This window comes from Myotis nattereri (genome assembly GCF_964212035.1).
Source record: "Myotis nattereri genome assembly, chromosome: 6".
Lineage (NCBI taxonomy): Eukaryota > Metazoa > Chordata > Mammalia > Chiroptera > Vespertilionidae > Myotis > Myotis nattereri.
Window position 1 is genome coordinate 85,608,429 of NC_138081.1, and position 20,754 is coordinate 85,629,182.

Genomic DNA, 20,754 nt, shown 5'->3' on the forward strand with positions numbered 1-20,754 from the left:
TCTTTGTTTTGTCACCCATTTTACCCTCCAGAACTCACCACTTTCAAATAGTTCTTTGACAGTCTTCAAAAAGTGACAGCCAGGCTAGCATGAAAATTAACAAGATTTATTTCTTGATCTCTAGGTTTGTGCTTGTTTGATTTTGTTATTCTTATTTAACACAAAATGTCTAAGCCTCTCTTTTGCTTTTATTACTCATGAGAAGAAAACATCTCATGCATTTCTTTTGGCTACATCTAGGCCTTTTTTCTGAGGATGGTCAATAATATATAAACTAAATATATATCTATGCACAAAGAGTCATGCTTAAACCAGTATTTGTTTGGGAGGGGCATGAGGGTTGAAGCTAGGATCTAAACTTTATAATAATATTTATTATTATTTAGATTCAGGCATTTTCAGACATGTCTCATGGGCCAGCAGGATAGATCTGCCGAGGATATCACTTCATGAATTCTTATAAAAAGAGCATTGATGATGGCTGTTAGTCAACACCCAGGACCAAGACCTCTAAGTTTCCTGATAAAATGCCACCTAAATTATTAACAGTCCTAGTCCTTGTGTCAGAGAGGGAAGAACCTCTTTAGAGTTGATGGGTAAAGAGAGTGGAAGAAACAAACCTGATCCAAGGACAATGGTCAGGTTAGAAAGGAGGGGAAAGGTGGCTGAATGCAGAACATTGGGCAATTTGATTGTGGAAACTAAAGGGCACCACAGCTGAGACAGAGGCAGGGGTGGGGATGGTCCATGTCAGCCGAGGGACCACTAGCAGAAAGACCTGGAGCAGCGTGAGGGGCCTCAGGAGGAACAGCAGTGGCCACCAATCAAGCCATTGCCAATGGACACAGAGACAGAATGGATATAAACCAGAAGACGGGGAAGTTCATGGGCCTGCTGGTCACTCTTTTCATGAGCTATTTTGGGACTTGGAGTCTAGTAATTTTCCTACTAGAACCCAAGAGAAAAAAAAAAAATCACTGTTTTGTTAGCATTCATGTGAATTGATTGTCAAAGTCCAGGCTGATATCACACACACACACACACACACACACACACACACACACACAAAAACCACCTTTTCCTCTTCATTTCATTGTTCATTGATCATAATACATTTTCCTGCCTCACTTGTTCTGGGGTCCCAGCATTAAAAAAGCAGAGCTACGCTGGAGGGAGATTAAGAAAACAATCTTTCCTGCACCATACTCTACCTTAGAACGGGAAATACTTCTCTCCAAATGTTATCATTGTGGCACTCCTCTCCAAGTATCCACTGCATAATTGAAGACAGAAAACTGGAATTATTTCACTGTTATTAGTGATAACATGTTTTAAGACTTTATAAAAATTCAGGAATTACTCAATGACGTTGTGAATAACTTCTACTGAAACGAGATGCTCTGGCACGTGCAAGAAGTATAAAACTCTCTAGTTGCAATCCCTTACTCTCTTGGATGCTATAACTCAAATTTAGTTGACCTTTTTAGGTGAAACAATCCTAATTTCTAAGATATTGTCTTCTCTCGAATTCCACCTTTATTTTTAACAAGGACATACTACATATTCACCCTACAAACATTTCTGCGAATGTCTGTGCCTGCAGCAGGTACAATACCACATGAGTACTAGCCCAGGAAGGGCTCTGCTTCAGGAAGCCTTCAAAATGTAGTGCATTTGGAATATTAGTCAGAAATTTCTGATTTATTAATTCTATCCCCCCCAAATACCAAGGAAAGGACTTTCAAACACATTTTAGGCATGCAACCTGGGTATCCTTTCTGTTTATATGTACAGAAGTTCTAATATGCCCATAGTCTTCACCTATGGTTTCTGCCTTTAATGTCATATTAGACACAATTATAAAATTAGTCACCAATATATTTTCCTTCAGTTGTTTCCTTATGTTTTCTTTCTTAATTAATCTGATATTTATTTTATATCATATGAATAACACAAATATATAGATAATGTAAAATAAAATGCTATCTTTATTTTGCTTAAATCGGTTTTGGGATGTTCAAGCTGATTTACCTCCTCTAAGTTTCTATTTTAGTAAAAAGTACCGTATTGTCTTAGTGATTGTAACTTTATAATTTTTTTTAATACTTAGAATTAAAGGTTCCTTCTTCATTAATCTTTATTTTCTGTTTGTTTATTTATTTTTGTTAATCCTCACCCGAGGATATTTTTCACTGATTTTTAGGGAGAGTGGTAGAGAGAGGGGAAGACAGAGAAATATTGATGTGGGAGAAATACATCGATTGGTTGCCTCCTGCATGAGCCCTGACCAGAGTCCGGGCTGGGGAGGAGCCTGCAACCAAGGTGCTTGTCCTTGACCAGAATGGAACCCGGGACCCTTTGGTTGGCAGGCCGACACTTTATCCACTGAGCCAAACTGGCTAGGGCCATTAATCTTTATTTTCAAAATTTTATTTTTCCCAGGATGTCCATTATTCCTGATGAATTTTAATAGCTATTTTGCCAGCCTCTCCATGAAAATCTCTTTTGGTTTTAAATTGACTTTCATTAACTTTATAATTAATTTGGGGACGCTACATTTTTCCGATATTTATTATTCTCATCCAGGAATACAACACAAATCTCCATGACAGCTAACATTTTGTGTTTCTCAATAAAATGTTTTATTTTAATTATTCTTGTACATTTCTTACATATTTTATTCATACATATGTGATATTTCATTGCTATGATAAATGGGATTTCTTCATCATTTTCAATTTGTAGCTGTAATAGGAAAGTCAATTGGTTTAAACACATTTATTTTTTGTATGGCTACTTAAGTCTCTTATTCTAATAATTCTTTAGTTGATTTTTCTTGGAATTTTTTAGTAAAAAATACATTTTTTAAGAAAAAAAGATGCCACCTCTTTTCAAATAATTATAACTTTTGAGAGACAGCACACCGAGTATTATACTATTAAAGATTAAAGACACAAGTTAAAACACTTGAGTTTTAATTAAGCCCTACCACTTATTAGCCTTCTCTGGGACTCAGCTTTCTAATTTGTAAAATGAGAATGACAGTCCATATTCCAGGATTGTTGTGAAGATTAAGTGAGTTAATATTTGTCAAGTATTTAGAACAGTTTCTAGCATATACAATAAAGAATTTCAAAAAATGTTAGTCTTTTTAAAAATGTACAGCATTGGCTGGAATTTATAGAATGATGTTAACTATAAGGGATGGAGTTGGGCATATAGTAAGCCTCTAACATTTTTCTATTTTCTTGAATTGATTTTTCACAATGTCATAACATTTCCTCTATTCCTAAATTACTATGTTGTGTGTGTATTTTCTGAAAAGAAATACTATTGCACCCTAGCCAGTTTGGCTCAATGGATAGAGCATTGGCCTGCGGACTGAAGGGTCCCGGGTTCGATTCTGGTTTGCAGGCTTGATCCCCAGTGGAGGGCGTGCAGGAGGCAGATCAGTGATTCTCTCTCTCATTGTTGATGTTTCTATCTCTCTTTCCTCTCTGAAATCAATAAAATATATTTTTAAAACAGAAAGAAATACAATTGCATTTTATTAAATATTATTTGGAATCTATTAGGAAGTAAAAAAAATAGGGGTTTTATTTTTTCGTCTTGACTATACAACTATTTTAATAAATTTCCCAATATTGAACCATTTTTACAATCCTAGAATACACATCATTTTTTGTATTATTCTATTTTGTTCGTTTCTATATTCCTGTATTTAGTATTTCAATGAATTTTTGTGATTTTCTTTCTTGTGCTCCTTTTATTAGTTTTTTTTCTTGTTTTCTAGTATGCTTTTCATTAAAGAAATCATAAAAATATTCCATCTCTTTGTAGAGTTTATAGAGTGTGGAATAACATGTTCCTTAAAGACGTATTTTTTTCAATCGCTAATTATAAATTCCTGATGAAAACAGGATAGTTTGCTCACCTAAACAGAGTATCTCGGCTTCTGCCAAGTCTTCCTGTCCAAACTGATCAAAAATGGACAAAATTAGGCTCAAATCCTAACTTCACACCCACCAGGTAAATGTGTGCACTTGGCAAGGTGCATTTTTATCACAGGGACTCACCACACCTTCCTTACATTCCTCACAAAGTTATTATGAGGATGACATGAGATTATGTTTATAAGTTACTATACACTCCAGCTATCGATTCAATAAATTGTTTTACAGCTTCGTTCTTATTTTCCGTAAATACAAAATTAATGTTTACCATTTATTTGCTATTTTTTCCTTAGTATGGATAGTTTAGTTATGTAGAAATATAAATGTTGCTGATAAAATTATTTGTGTGAAATTGCTTCATTTTTATCATAGATTTCAATTAGGACATTCTCTAGTGACATAAATGTAACAGCTGACATGACAGTGAAAATGCTCTGATAACACATGAAAATGAACCCACTGTCACTGTCTGAATGAAATCACAGTGGGTTCATGGGAAGGCTGCACTGTTTTGAGAAAACCAGGCAATGAGTCTAAACCAAATGTAATGTCTTCCACTCTTTCCTGTTCCCTTGGAGCTTTGTTCTCATGGAAATCCGAGAGTGGGAGGAGGAGGTTAGTGCCTTTACCCAGGCTGAGGCCTATCCTCGCTCCCTGACCTCATGTACACTGCACAGGGGAGCAAGGCTTTCACGCCAGGCGGGAGAACGCAGCACTGAGGGGTTGAGTGGCCTCACATACAAATCCTACCGACACAATACAATTTTTGTGAATTATTAAGACTGCAACACGAATATAGCCTCAGTTTTAAAGGGCACACAATTTGTATAGGTGAATATAAATATATATATATATATATATATATATATATACACACAGATATATACTGTATGTACAGTATGAAGTGTATATACAGGGTGGGGAAAAAAGTAGGGTTACAGTTGTACTGCAAAACACAGAGCTTATTCTTGTATCATTTTATTATTTTCCATATAAATAACTGCAAACCTACATTAGCCCCACCCTGTATATATGCTACATATAGTCTATATAGTATATACACATGTAAGTATAAACAGAAATCTATATATATATTCATATTCACCTCCACAATGGATGTCATTTATTATATATCAATGTCACATAGATGCCATTTTTATACAGGGGTGGGCAAAAATAGGTTAATAATAATAAATAATATAATAATTTATAAATAAATAATACAAGAATAAACTGCTTTGTGTATTCACAACTGTAAACCTACTTTTGCCTACCCTGTATATAAAATATATATGATATATAGAAGGATATATAGATATATATGTCATTAGCATATAGAAACCTGTTTCTCAAAAAAGTGAGATTTATGTCCACTTTCTGATTATAAATCTTTTACTGTGTAGTTACTGAACTTTTCTCGGCAGGACTAAACTTCCCCATATGTAAAATAATAGTACCTATTACATAGAGTTGTTGGGAGACTTAAATGACATACTTTGTCATACAGAACAATGTCTGACACATACTGTACTTAATATGTTTTAGATTTATTAATACTCTTAAATAACAACAGTAAATAGGATGCTCCTGCCAATGATATATACATATGTGTGTGTGTGTATATATGTGTATATATGTATCTATGACACAATTAGTAAAGAAATCACTTTTAAACATTAAGTAGCTTTGAATAAGGCATCTTAGAAAAACATTTAAATGTTCCATTACTATTAGATTTCTCAGGAGTACTCTAATTGAATGTTTTAGGCACATGAGTGGGTATGCACGTATACGTGTGTGAAACAAAAACCTGTATGTACTTCTTCAGAAGAATTTTAATTTTTCTTTTTTAAAGAATATAGGTCCTTATACAAGAGTATAGTGCCAACAAAGAAGCTTCCCCTTTGTACCCTCGCAAAGTCACGGCTCCCAAACCCTTTGGATCAGCAGGCAGTCACCGCGCAGGGCCGGAAGTACTGGCTGAAAAGGTAGTGGGAAGGAAGGAGATAAGAAAGGTTTATACCGCTTCCCTCTAGCTGGCCAATGTTAACTGTTCCTCAAATCTAACCGCTGCAGGCTTCTCTGCTTTACAATTTAGCCTCAGATGCCCTGTGTGCTGTTCCCGAGACGCGGAAAGAGCTCAATGTTGGCTGTTCAAATATGTGCCTAGACCTTCAGGAGAAGCCATTGCTCAACACCGGCAGCTCGGAGTCCTTGAAGCAGAGCTCAAGCCCCTTTCAAGAGCTGGTTAGTTTCGGCATGTTATCAACTCTCCCGGAGAGTCATTTACGGACTGGGTTAAATATTAAAAACAAAATAAGATGTGGTCCTGGTGCGTTGTCTTTTGACTTTTCTATACAGGAAAAAAAAAAAAAAATCAAAGCAGTATCTCAAATATTAGCAGCAAGTGCTTGCATTGATATTGAGTCAAATAATTTGCCATTGTAGGTCCACTTGACAAGGCCAGAGTTAGCTTGCTGGCTTTTCTCAAATGTAAATATTTGCTTTGGCTAAACAATGCTAATAGGAAAAGTCACATATTTAATGTGGCATAAAGAAACAGTACTTTCCATTGACCTGGAAAATTTCCCTTGCAACTCAGCCTGGAGGAGAAAGAAACTGGAAGGAAAGAACCTGAAATGGGAACTCCAGCTGCCACAACTACCTCCCTTGCACCAAGTCCATGGTTAACTGAATTTCCATCAATAATTCCATACATTGCTTGCAGGTTCATAGAGCACAAGTTACTGACTTGGATTCTGAGGTCAAATACTTACTGCTAGCAACCCTTGTGCCTCTGAGGGAGGCTTGGCCCCCTGCCAGCTTGCACTGCTTCTCCCATGGGGGCTGCTCCCTGAAGCTGCTGTAAAGCTGCAGGGGGGATGATGTGCCACCATGAGCCCCTGGTTGCTCAGCAGCAACCCTTATGACTGGTCCTCGGGGACTGCTAGGCAACAACACTGAGTCTGACCCAGCTCTCCCAGAGCACTGCCTCTCAAGGGGGCCAGGCTCACGGGAGGCCCAGGGCCCCAAGTGACTGGTTACATAACTTCCGCACATTTCTCGGAATGCTCTCCCGCTGTCACTAAATAAAAGCCAGAGCAGAGCGAGCTCCTACCCTGAGGGATACCCTTGAATGTATCCTTACTTTAAACTCCATCCTTGGATCTTTAGAGAAGCTGACAAGTGAGACAAGTGAAAGGGCTAAGAAGTACAAATTGGTAGTTACATAGTCATGATGATGTGACGTACAGTATAGGGAATACAGTCAATAATATTGGAATCACTATGGATGGTGGCAGGTGGGTACTGGGAATTACAGGGGGAACACTCTGTAAAGTATATGATTGTCCGACGGCTATGCTGTACACCTGAAACTAATACAATATAGTATGAAGTGTAAACTGTAAATGTGAAATAAAATTTGAAAAACAAAGCTGAAGGAATTAAATGCTAGATATAAGAGGAGAAATTAATGAAATAGGAAATAATGCAATAAAGATCAGCAAAAAACGTATACAACTGTTGTATTTATTTCCACATAAACAAACTGTCACAATACTTTTTTCAAAATACTTTTTGACTCATAAAATACACCACTGATTATATAACTCCCTACTCAGAATCATCCAAGGATGCAAATTAGCTACAAATTTAACATTAAAATCTTCAGCCCAGCATTTAAGATTCTTCACTACAGCCCCAATCTACCTTTCTACCCTTGTCTTTTCCCACTCCCTAAAATTCTACACAACTCTGCCTCCTCCTTTCCTGTATTTGTACCTTTGTTCATACTGTTCTTCCAATCAGGAATGTTTCGCCCACTCATTGAAATTCCATCAGTCCTTCAAAGACCATCCTAATGACTGCATCCTCTATAAAATCTTTCTGATCAATTTCAAAGTTTACCTTTCTTTCCTTTGAAATCCCACAGCACTTTTTACTTCTTTTGTGGCACCCATTACAGTCAGCCTAGCAGAAATGTTATTATGTGTATTATCTTCCTTCATCTCCCCCAGATGGATAGAATTCTAAGCTTCCTATAGAAAGGATGGAGTGTCAATCTCTCTTGCACACACCATATCACTAACATGAGTTCCCAAATCCAGGAGGGTGCTTTATTTCTTTTTCTTTTTTCCAGGAGGGTGTTTTTAAACAAGTATTTGCTTATTTGAATTAGGTAACCATTCTTCTCAGAGAGGTATGTACTGAGTTCCAAAATTCATTAGACACTTTAATAAAGGACATCTATAAATATGCACAGAAATGAACCTAAAAATAAATGAGCACACGAAGCACTAAAATATGGAATTATAGACTCTATTTAGAATAATTCAAGTACTTTGTTCAATGTACTGATTTAACGATGAAGAACTGAAATCAAATTCAGAAGTACTGGTGTAACTATGTTGACAAAAAATTGGAATCTCATGAGATTAGGAAACTTCTTCAGATTCACATGACTACTTAAAAGTTGAATTGGCCTCATGTCAAAGTTTTTAAATTTCTACTTTAGTTATCTGTTCCACTATTACCACTCAAATCATCTGTTGATTTTATTTTTAATGTTAGCTCCAAAAATGTTTATGTAAAAAAGAATGATTAACTTTAATTTATTATTTATCTTCAAAATATTATTTGAATAGCCAGAATTTTTTTAAAAATCCATTAATAGTGATTAAACAGAATTTTATTGAACAAAATTTATTTACACAAAGCTTCCTTATTTTGCAACTTAACTACAAAGAATATAGCCAAGAATCAGGATATTAAGAAATACTGCTGTTCAGTTAAAATAAATGTCATAAAACCTATACACTCATCATGTTCAGCTTGTTTACTCATAATACATTGCTACAGGTTTAATCAGATCCTGTTAATGCCTCTGTTTTGTTTTTAACCTGGTTGTCACCAGTTTAAAGGATAGTAAAGTTTGCCTGCCCCTAGCTATTTGGCTCAGTGGATAGAGTGTCGGCCTGCAGGCTGAAGGACCCTGGGTTCAATTCCAGTCAAAGGCACATGCCAGGTTGCGGGCTCGATCCCCAGTAGAGGGCGTGTAGGAGGCAGCCCATCAAATGATTCTCTCTCATCATTGATGTTTCTCTCTCTCTCTCCCCGCTTCCTCTCTGAAATCAATAAAAATATGTATTTTTTAAAAAGTTTGCCTGCCCAACATCCACTTCCCTTTTGAAGAGACGTCCCTCCTGTTTCACTCCATATGATTCAGTTGTTTCTAAGAGTGGAATTGAGAGCCAGACCTGACAAATCAGAGTTCCCTATATGTCCATAGCCACAGTGATCAGTTCAGAGGTGATGAGTGACTCAAACCCATCCCAGCAAGCTTAGGATGTTTTTCCAACCCAGCAAATGCTTAAAGAGTGGGTTCACGATGCAGGTTAGTCTATCTTAGGTCTGGTGCCAAACCTACTAAGTAAAGGTGCTTTTTTTCTCTTTGAATTTAAACTTGAGACGTTAGACCTGGAGCTTTTGATAGCAGTTTTGTCACTAAGCAGGGCCTAAGAATAAAGCCAAATTGAAAGAGAGTAGAGCCAAAAAGTAAAAGGAAATTGGGTCGTTACAAAATAATTTGAGTCCTAGATCAACTGTGACTGAAGTTTGGCTTACATAAATCTGATAAATTCTCCCTATCTCCTCAAGCCAATTTGATGCTGATTTTCTATCATAGGCAACTATAACATTCCTAAGTAATGCACTTGGTCATCTGAGTTCCTCAACCCACACTAAATTAAAAGGGAGAGATAGAGAAAGAGAGAGAGAGAGAAGGAACATCAAGAGCCATCACATACATCCTTACTCAACATCATAGATAGGTTCTGAGACTAAGCAAAACAACGTATAATGAAACTAATTTTACCATACAATAATTGATGTCAGTAAGAATTAAGTTCCTACAGTATCTCACCAAAGTTATAACAAAATAACATTATTCAAGGATCTTCTGTACTTTAGATGAACTAATAACTTATAGCTTGAAAGGTGACATGTAAAAAAAATAATGAATTTCAAAATTTTCAAAAATTTGAAGTCTTTATGTCAAGGCCTTATGCCACATGGCATCCTGGGAGACCTCCCAGTCCCAGGGAAACCAAAACAGTTGATCATGCTACTTGGAAGTATAAGGATTTTGCAATAATTTGCACAAACAAGAAGATAGGGGTCATAAGGTCATAGAGGAATCAAGGCAGGTGGTGGTGAAACTGAGGTTACTGTAGTTGTAAGGGAAAGGGTGGTAAGGGACTATCCAGAAGCACACAGAATTCTTAGGTTCTCCATTGACTTGTGGTAATGGAAATGGAATCCACTGAGAAACATCTGACTTCAAACAACAAGAGCATGGGTGGGTCAAAGTATTGGCCAACCCAATGAACAAGTGTAGGTGTAAATCTTTGGATTGGTATAAAAATATATATATAAGATGCTATGCCCAGAGAGTTTCTGAATTTGAAATTTTAGGAAGGAACAATTTCACACGATAGCAAGCCCAAGGTGTGGCTACAGACGTGGTTGGGTGAGCAGTAAAAGAGAAGGTTACTGCTTGACTTGTGGAGGTCAAAGACTGATAGGTTGTGGTGCTGGAGTCACTCAGACTGAGGACAGGAGAAGAAAACTGTATATCAATTTCTGGAGTGCTCAATGAAGGAGTGGTTTGTTCAAGTGGTAAGTAGATAATAGGAATGAACAATGGTAGAGAATAGTGTAGCCAGGTAGCTCAAGGGAACAGGGATGAGTAAGATGGTGGAGAAATAATGATCTGGAGATGGGATATAGGTGCTTGAAGGGTATTTGACCCATCTCCAACCCGGAGATTCATGAACTATGAAATAATAAATAGTCTCCAAAAAAGAGGGGGAAGTGGGAGGCTCAGGGGTGAGTCAAGTTTCAGGACTGGGGGGGAAAAAGTAGAGGTTAAGAGGAGTTTACTGTGATTGAATAGGTGTTCCAAAGGCATGATGGAATGATTTTGAAGGAAGGATAAAGAGCAGAAATTAGATCAGAAAGAGGCAGCACAAAGGATAATAATATTTCAAGGCAAAGAGGAAAAATAAGTACACAAATGATAAAAACGGATTTTAATCATTAGAAAGTTATGTTTTCCAGGGCTAACAATATGATACGTTCCCAAACTGGTAATGTGGGAATTTAGGGAGCGCCAACAGCTCTGATATGGGACATGGTATACTTTTTACTGCTGGGGGAAGGTGTGAGTGACATACGTGTGTCAAGGCATCGTAGGGAGACAATCAAAAAGGCTGCAGCCAGGAAAGCCTATGAGTGGAAAGTCTGCGGGACTTCACAATGGTAGGGGTAGCTCTGAGGAAGTTTGGCTTCAAGGAGATGCAGGGGTGGGGGACACAGGAGGTACACAGGAAATTAATTAGAAGAAATATTTTAATATCGCTATTGCCTTTTCTCTATAATACTGTAGAAGTGTCAGAGATAAAAGAAAATTAGTAAAATGTATATGAAAATAATATATAAATTGATTAGTAAATGAACAATGACAACATGATATAACAACAAAGGCATGATATAAAAAGAACAAAAACATGATATAAAAACAACAATGATAAAAACAATGACTGATGAGTTGATTAAACTTATTCTAATATCTCCCTGTATACCACATTAAAAGTAAAAACACTTTCAGAGTGCTTGACTAATTTCCCTTGTGATGAAGTATTTACAACTTTAACATCACACGCTCTTCGAACTCAAGAGAAAGAAACGTGTGTCCAAAAATGGGTTCAGGTAGGAATATTCCTACTCTGTCTAGAGTTTGTCCTTGTGATTTATTAATAGTCATCACAAATGCTGTCATCACAGGAAACTGTCTTCGAATTAATTTAAATGGGAGGCCAGTGTCAGACAGGGACAAACATCGTGCATGCACAAGTCAACGTTTATTTTTAAATTGCCAGTGTGTGTCATATGTACCAGTGGTCAATTGGTAGGATGGTCAGTCACTTAGCCTTTTATATATATAGATTAGTGGGGAAGGAATCAGTTATGGAACAAGTGGATTTGAGATGACTAGCCATTAAAAAATAGCAATTATAAAGTTAGATAACTCACTATATTAACTTCCAAAGGGTAAAAATGTTAAATAAGAAAAGACATCAAAAGTACTTAAAGAAGTGTAGATGAATATTTTTACAAGTGGGAAAATCCTTCTCAAGCTTAATAAAGTCAGAATACGAGAAGAAATTGAGAGCAGCTTTGACATTGATCAAATTTAAGTATACTGCAAAGCAGTGTGCACCAAATAGTTAATGGCAAAACTCAACTGATTCAAAATTGCAACTTAATAGATACACAGAGTTACTATCCCTATGAATAAAAAGCTCTTGAAACAAATAAACAAAAAGGATTAAAAATAGGCAAAGAATATAGAAAAGCAACTCATAAAAGTAAATCCAAAATATCTGTTAAACATTTTGGCCAACTAAAACAATTCAGCTTCATTAACAACCAAAGAAATAAAAATAAGAGCTTTCTTTTCTCCCTGATTTCTAAATTTTAAAATTTTGACACAGTCTTAGTATGTTAATAAAAATGGTATTTTGAGTAGAAATAGCTATAGGACTTCTGAAAGAAAAAATGCAGAATGTATCACAAATCTTTAAAAAGTGAATATGCTCTTACATAGCAATTCTATGGAAATTTATTCAAAGAAAATAATCAAATAGGTCTGTACAGTGTATAAAATTATGGATAGTTATCTACTATGATATTGTTTGTAAAACCAAATTTGGAGAAATTTTGCATGCTTGCCAAAAGAAATTAGTTTAAAAATTTAATAGAACACTATACAGCCATTAAAAGTATGATTTTCTATGAAAGATATATCAAGATGATTTCTTAATTGGGAAATAGAACATATCTATGACATTCTTTTGTTTTTTTTTTAAAAAAAACCCACAGATAAAGCAAAGAATTTTATAATTAATGGTAAAAATAAATATAGGTGAACTTATTTCTTAATACAATTCTGAAATTTCTGTTATCATTGACCAGCAGGGGACATACTAAGAGGAAACAAACAGGGTTTTCAAAATGCTGGTCTTAGCCAACCCTGACTCAGAACCTACCCCGTTACTTCTTGTGACCTTATGGCCGTCAGATCTCATTTTAATAATCCGAATTCCGAGCTTTGGGATAGTAAATCCCAGAACAATTTTTAAAAATGTGTAGCAAGCAATGTCAATGAAGACGAAGGCATCTTGGATTTTGAATCTACCTGCATCCAAAGCGAAATGCAATGCTCAAAGTAAATCTAACCCAATACTTTTTCAGTATCCAAAGCATTAATGTAAGTTTTCGGGGATTTTTTATTTTGCTTCCCCCCCCCCCGCCCCCCGCCCCCAGGTGACTGTTTAAAGTGGTCATCAGGCTCAAATCTCCACCTTCCAGTCCGGTGCAGGCTCTGGCCAACAACACCTGCAGTGTTGGGGTTCCTTCCTTTATATATTTTTAAATGTTTCCCGGGGGCCCACTCAGGCCAAGCGCTTTTCCAAAGGAACCGGGTTAGGCTGCGCTCGCTCGGAGGATGAGCTCTGGGAAGATCGGGCTGGCGGGTCCGGCTCAGCCTCCCTCGCAGGAATCGCCAGCCCCAGCCAGGGCAGCGGGGCCAGAACCTACACCCCCCCCCGCACCCACCCCCACCCGGGCGGCACTTTCAGGAGCTCCCCCGGGGGCCGCAGCCATCAGGACCCAAGCCCCCCCACCCCGCCCGCAGCCCCTCTCCCGAGCCTCTGCGGCCACGTTACATTCGCGTGTCTCCCTGGCGCCGGCCGGAGTCCCACGCTCCGGGGTCATCCCACCGCTGCCGGGGACCCTGGGGATCATCGGCCTAATCATCCCCAGGTTTCATCGAAGAAGGGACGGGCCCGTCTGGGGGAGGTGACCTGGCTAAAGACACGCAGGTCTGCTCCCCCCGCAGGCGCGAGCAGCTGCCCGGGGTGGCAACGCGCAACCCGCGGAAAACGGCGTGGCGAGGAGGCGAGGGGCTCGGCAACTTAGGGCAGGAGGCCACCGGGGTCCACCTTCAGGTCCGAGTGGGCACGCAGCAGGTGGCCAGACCTCCCCAGTTATGTTCCGGACCCGAGCGCCCCCTTTCCCTCTAAAAGTGCCCCGGTTTGCCTGTGAATGGTGTGGTCCCCGAAGCAAAAGGGGCATCGGCTGGAACCCCCTCCCGCCCCCCGTGCCGGTGCCGACGGGCGCAACCTGGGGAAGTTGCACTTACCACCATTCCGCTGGCTCCGTCTCCCCCCAACTCCCCACCCCCTTCCCTCCACCCGCACCGGGACACCCACCCCGCCGCCCCGCCGCCGGGTACGCACCAGCTGCGCGCGGAGCCGCCCGCCGAGCCGGGGCCAGGTGTCCTGCGCGCGGGCTCGCCCAGCCTCGGTGGCCCGGGGCGGCGCGGGCTCCAGCGCTGCCGCCTGCACAGCCCGGGGGATGCGGCGGCGTCTGAGCGGCGGGCTGCGGCGCCGGCGGGCGGCGGCGATGACTCCGGGGGAGGAGGGAGCGGCCGCAGGGACCCGCCCCCCGGCTCCGAGCGCGGATTCCCACGCGGCGTCCGGCTCTGCCTGCCGCCCCGGTCGCCAGCAGCTCTCCCCGTGGGCGCCTGGTGCGGGACTCTTTTATTCCTGCGAGCGCATTAACAGACAACTCATCAGCCGTGATCATCTCAGAACCCGTGTCCTCCCCCGTCCGCCGGCCATTCTCAGTTCCTCTGGGTGATTGCTTGGGTTCTGTTAAGAATTTGCTTGATGTGACTGCGGGAATTCCGCTTCGCTCCCTGCTCCCAGACGCTGCAACTTGACCCTCCGATCTAGGCGTGCGCTCCCCGAGGTTTGTGCTCTCCAAGAGCCTTAAGGTTGCCCTTCGATCCAATGGCGGCTGTTTGGAGAAGGTGGGAATTGCATACTTTTCTCATCTGCACCTGGAATCAACAGATGGGGAAGCAACGTGCAATGCTGACAACTTTGGGGCAAAGCAAAGCAGACAACAATGCATATCAGGTTTCACTTTCAGGTTCTCAGGAGGAAAAGGAGGTCCTTACTGCTGCGGTCTCATTGTGTCCTTTAAACCCCCGTATTAAATGGATGAGATGCTGCTGCAAAAATTAAGGTGCTCTTCTCGGCTTCCTGAGAAGGTGGCTTGTCCTCCCCCGCAAGATCTCTGGTGTCCTTATGAGTGTCCAAAGTCTTCTGAACACCCGTGTGCTCATTGATACTGTGCTCTGGCTTCCTATTCAGAGCCTAGGGTAGCTGCGATTCACTACTGACTACTTCCAAATTCCTTTTAGGCAAAGGCCACGCCTTCCCATATTCTCTGTGTTTCTTCTCTACTGTCTGTATTCTCCTCGTATAAAAACACTTGTTGGATTTAGGATCCACCCCATTCATTCAGAAGGATCTCATCTGGAGCCCCTGATGCTCATTACATCTCCAAAGGCCCTTTGCAAATCAGACCTTAGCATTACCAGTCAATACCTATGCATAAGATATCGATTAGGTAAGGAAGGGAGAGATTTGGAAGGAAAGGAGAGGGAATGGCTGAAGCTTTAGCAGACAAGGCCCATGCTTTCCTCACTTATTCCAAACTCTATAGCGAAGATTCCTTTTTTTGTGGAGAGCGGCTACAGTGTTGGAAAGGTTCGAGCCTTGGACTAATGAGAGAGCACGTGGTCCTCTCCTGGCAAAACCAAGTGCAAGTCCCAGCATAACTATAGTCAAAGGCTATAGTTGTAAGCTTGACCTTATGGTCCCATGTGGCTGAGTGATGCGGCCTTGATAGAGTTCAGGTGCATGTGATTGAGTAGATTCAAAACCCACGGGAACATTATAAACATCTTGACCACGCCCTTACTTTACCTCCTGGAATCTGGCTATAAAATAAAGACTTGGCTTGCAGGCCGTGCTGCTGTCTCTCTAATCAGAGAGCGGCGTCCCACCAAGGCCCAGCTTTATTGTCTTGTCTGTCTTATTTAATACTTCACCACCACCCCTCCCCCCTCAGGTTCACCCATGGCTGTGCTGGTGCGCTACCCCTTTTAAGTAAAAAAGAGGACTTTGATACAGAATTCTAATTTGAAAGGATTTTCCCCTCAATACTTTAAAAACGCTATTGTACTTTGTCCTATGTACAAACTATGACTTTTATTGCCCGTTAAGATTTTCTTTTCCTGGTGATTTTAAGTACTTTCAGGCAGGAGGGCAAATCTGGTCCCTATTCCACCTTCCTGCATAGAAGCAGAATTCCGTTTAGTAATTTGTTTTTGCCTTTTAGTTTTGTTTCATTTTTCATATAAATGCTTTACCAAAAAACACTCAGAAATAGTTCCGTGCACACAAGGGACATTTTATAAATACTTTGGATTGCATGAAGTACATCTTAAAGAAAAAACGGGAAATCCTGTTCCCTTACATTCTTCTCAGAGGAAAACTTGCCTGGAGGAGTTAGTGGAGGAGCTCTGATCTGACAATTTCTATTGCCTTAACTTTTTAAGCCTAAGTGTTCATATAAAATGGTACTGGGTGTTGACATTCTTCTCTAAAATTAAGAAAGGTTTTTGACATTAGATTCAAACAAGGACGGACTTAATTAGGGTTAAGTGGAAATCTAACTATCTTGCTTTTGAAGTACCTTGACAGTTGTGAATGTCATCTTTTATACGCTATTCATTATCATCAAGGGATCTAATACCAAGTCATGCTCTGGCCATCATGTGATGAAGTCACCACTAATAGCAACGCTGAGGCTGCATCTCAAAAAAGGGGACAAATAAAAATTATTTCTCAGTTCAACAGTGAGAATCTCAGTTTTTACATGAACTAGAAGACAAACCATTGCTGTGATAGTTATACATAAACAGCTTCTGCAAATTTCTGTTTTATTGTAAAAGAAAAAGCATGTAAACTTGCTGCATTCAACTCTTTCCCACCCTGTCTTCAGGTTCATACCAAGCCATCTGGGGCATCCAAATTACATACAGGAAATTAAACAGCACAGATACGTGAAAGAATTCTGTATTCACCTGAAAACCCATGTACATAGATTAGTAGACACAGTTGACCTACTGTGTTAGAAGATTTAGTTTCACTACAGTAAACAAATCCTCTCAGTAAAGGGACAATTTATGGATGAAAATATTAGCTTGGTACCACACACCTTCACCATCAATACTTTTAGTCTGTGAAGGTTGATGAGAGAAAGTGATCTCTAAACATTCTTAGATTTCAAATAAAAGTATTAACCTTACCTAACCCTAAATAACAGTATTATGTACATCATTATGTGAGATTCCTCAGACCAGTAGAATTTGTACCATCAGGGAACTTGTTAGAAACGTAAGATCTCTAGCCCTACCCCAGACCTACTGAGTCTTGCCAACCCCCATTCCTGCTAAAAGTGGCACAAAGCTTTCTTCGCAGTGCTTCTAAGCATTTTAGAGCCCTGCGGTCTTCAAAATCCAGCCCCTTCCATGTAAGCCCTATTCTCATAATGCTGGTAGCTGGGCTAGAAACAATGAAACGCTTCCCACATGCCTGGATAATGAGCTTTTAAGAAACATTTTTTACATTACACAAATAATTCATGAATGCATTCTACTTTTTACAGGTTTAAAACCTGGAGATGAAATCAAGCTGTCTTTGTAAGCCACCTGCAACTTTTAGCCCTGCTATCCCCAGAGGTAACTATTTCTATTACAAATTTATCACATTCATTCTCCACCCTTTGTTAATACCTTTTACATAAATGTGATATGGATCCAGAACTATTTATAACTTTCATTTTTTATTGTACAATGTCTTTTTATTGTACAATGTTTGCTATTACCAAACAGGTCTGACTCATTCTTCTTAGCTGTTGCATAGTATTTCATAGAATAAAAATATTAAGATTTATTTAACCACTCCTCATTCAGAAACATTTAGGTACTTGCCAGGATTTTCTAATTATATACATTGCTGAAATATTTGTTTTTATGAATTCTTATATGCATGTGTTATTCTACGGTAGATATTGAAGTAGAATTCCTGGGTTGTTGCATAGTCTTATGCTAAGAGATATTTTTGTCTACAGTTACAGGGTCATAAAGGCTCTGGCACTAAAGTAAGAACCTCTTCAAACCTGGAGTCAAGAGTTTTAAAAAGTCTATCAATTTAGCAGTAGTTGTATTTTTTCAAAGAAAAACATATTGTAATGGAAATCGAAGGAAATGGACACCAGCTCCCTTCTATTTAGCAAGTTAGAAGTTACGCAGCCTCTCCAGATTTTCATTTCCTCCTTCTCTAGTATTAGGGGATGGGACTAGATGACTTATTTCTCAGAAATGTTTCAGATCTGCATGGCATATTTCTGTTCTTCTCTTATTCATTCATTCAAAAAGCATAGATAAGGCATTACAATCTACATATGTTTCCATAAGGACTTAGCAACAAATAATACCAGGAAACAAAGCAATGTATAAACAGAGAAATATCACTTAAACAAATGTATCTAGGAAACAAAATGTGTGCTTTCCAAAAATAAAAATGGAAGAGTACAAAAGATAAACACTTATCATTTATTTGGTTTTCTTTGTTTGTCTGAATAAAGCAGCTGCTTTGGACAGCTGTATCCGCAAACAATAAAATCCCGTGTGAAGCTGCTGCCCCCTCCCACCACCCCACTCAGGTGGAGGCATAGGGAGATTTGTCCTAACAAGTGCTCACATGTTTCTGTCCCCAGTGTGGTCATTGCCTGGAAGAGCTGTGGCCAACACTGAGACTTTGAGTTCTGGCTGTTTCTTGTGTTCTCAAGATCTTAGCTACTCAAACTCTGTCTCAAGGCCCATCTGATAGACTGTTCTCTTAAAGAAATGTCCTTTCATTTGCAACATCATCAAACACAGGTAGCACGCACACACACTGAATCCGGAAGGGGTCAAGGAGGAGGAAGTACAGGAGATGGACTTCCTCAAGAAGAGATTTGTGCATATAATACTTATAAAAAAAAGAAAGAAAAATATAACCATTTTATCCAAGTTTTTAGTATTGAGCCTGTATATCTATTTATTTTAGCTTTTTTTGAAGTTACAGTATCTTCAAAGGCAAAAGGACTTTGAAGACACAAAAAGATGAATCAAAACATAGACAGGATAAAGTAATTCAAAACATTGAATTATCAGTCTGCCCAGAGGACAGCCAGAAATAAATTTTGTAAAATATAGCTATATTAAAATGAGGGAAACATGACAATATCATAACTACACTTAACAATTACAACTCAAATAATGAAAAGAACCTAACTTAGGATAGAACCATAAGTAAGTTCCTGTTTAGCGATGCCATTCTTGGTTCAATAGATCAGATGAGTTTACTTTCAATTTAGACCATGTCTTCCCACCCAAAGTGGAAAATTGAAACACGCCCTGCGTGGGTGATTTTGCAGCATGTTTCACTAAGCCTTTGTCCATTAGATGAACTTGGTTAAGCTTAATTCAGTTCAGAAAACATTTATTATGCACCATGTGATAAAATGTGATCTCTACCAAAAAAAGTTTACCTTTCATTGGAAATATTTCAAACTTCTCAGTTCTCAAAACCGAATTAATTTCAGAGTGTGTCATCTTTCAACAAAGAAAATAAAAACGAAGAGGGTAAGAGAAACAGGTAGCATATACATTTTCCAAGACCTCAGCATAATTAACATGATAAGAAAGTAATAGCTCTTAAGACATTAGAAATTACTGGTCAGATAATTCAAGAAAATTTTTTAAAAATATTTTATTGATTCCAGAGAGGAAGGGAGACGGAGAGAGAGAAAGAGAGATAGAAACATCAATGATGGGAGAGAATCATTGATCAGCTGCCTCCTGCATGCCCCACACTAGGGATGGAGTCTGCAACCTGGGCATGTACCCTGACCGGGAATCGAACGGTGACTTCCTGGTTCTTAGGTTGACGCTCAACTACTGAGCCATGCTGGTGGAACTCAAGGAAAATATTTTTGCCCAGTTTTAACATTTTGTAACAAAGTGCTTGGAAGAAGCAGGGTAGTAGCGTGGAAAGAACACTGGATTGGAAGTAAAGAAACTAAGTTTTAACTATGGCTTTTTCATGAACTTGCAATGCGTACTTAAAATAATTCTATTTCACATCTATAGACTTAACTTTCTTCAGTTGTGAGAGAGGGAGAGAATTAAACCTATGACCCCTTTGAGTCAGCTATTAGGGTTTCAGTTGTTTGTGTAGAAAAGGAGCAGATGAAGGTAGCCCGCATAGGTCAGTTCAACAAAAGCCAAGTCAAGTTGAAAAGTGTTCAATTATTCAGTAGACCATATGCCGCTCTTTGTATATTTTACCTCATTGTATTGGATAAATACTCTTCCCTTGATCATTATATTTTGTGAATAAGGTATATAATGAATTTAATACTTTGGAACAACAGTAAGTTCATCAGACATGTCATACTTAAGTCTCAACCTTCCATTTCAAAATCCTTTCCTAAGTGATTGAGGCCACTTCTCTGACTGTGAATAAATAATATGGTAAATATAATTTAACATTTGTTTGGTTTTATTCAACATAATATTTTTGCATCTTTCTTCTAAATAAGGAATATAGGAAAAAAAATCCGTAAGATTGTTAATCAGTGTATCACAGGCCTTTAGCTTGCTGCTATGCTATTTATTTATTGAATTAATTTATGCAAAAATTGAACACCTCTTTATTGTTCAGTTAATCACAGATTTATAATTTTCAAATGATATTTCATTTTGTATCACATT

The 20,754-nt window shown here is 39.0% G+C and overlaps 1 protein-coding gene across 1 annotated transcript in view; it reads right to left on the reverse strand.

Moving 5' to 3' along the window:
- PKIB (cAMP-dependent protein kinase inhibitor beta) overlaps positions 1-14,744 on the reverse strand; it is a 77,469-nt gene extending 62,725 nt beyond the window's left edge. Inside the window, exon 1 of the mRNA XM_081094925.1 lies at positions 14,315-14,744. Coding sequence (XP_080951051.1) covers positions 14,315-14,663 — 349 coding nt within the window. The 5' untranslated portion in view covers positions 14,664-14,744. The remainder of the gene's footprint in view (positions 1-14,314) is intronic.
- Positions 14,745-20,754: the final 6,010 nt, after the last annotated feature.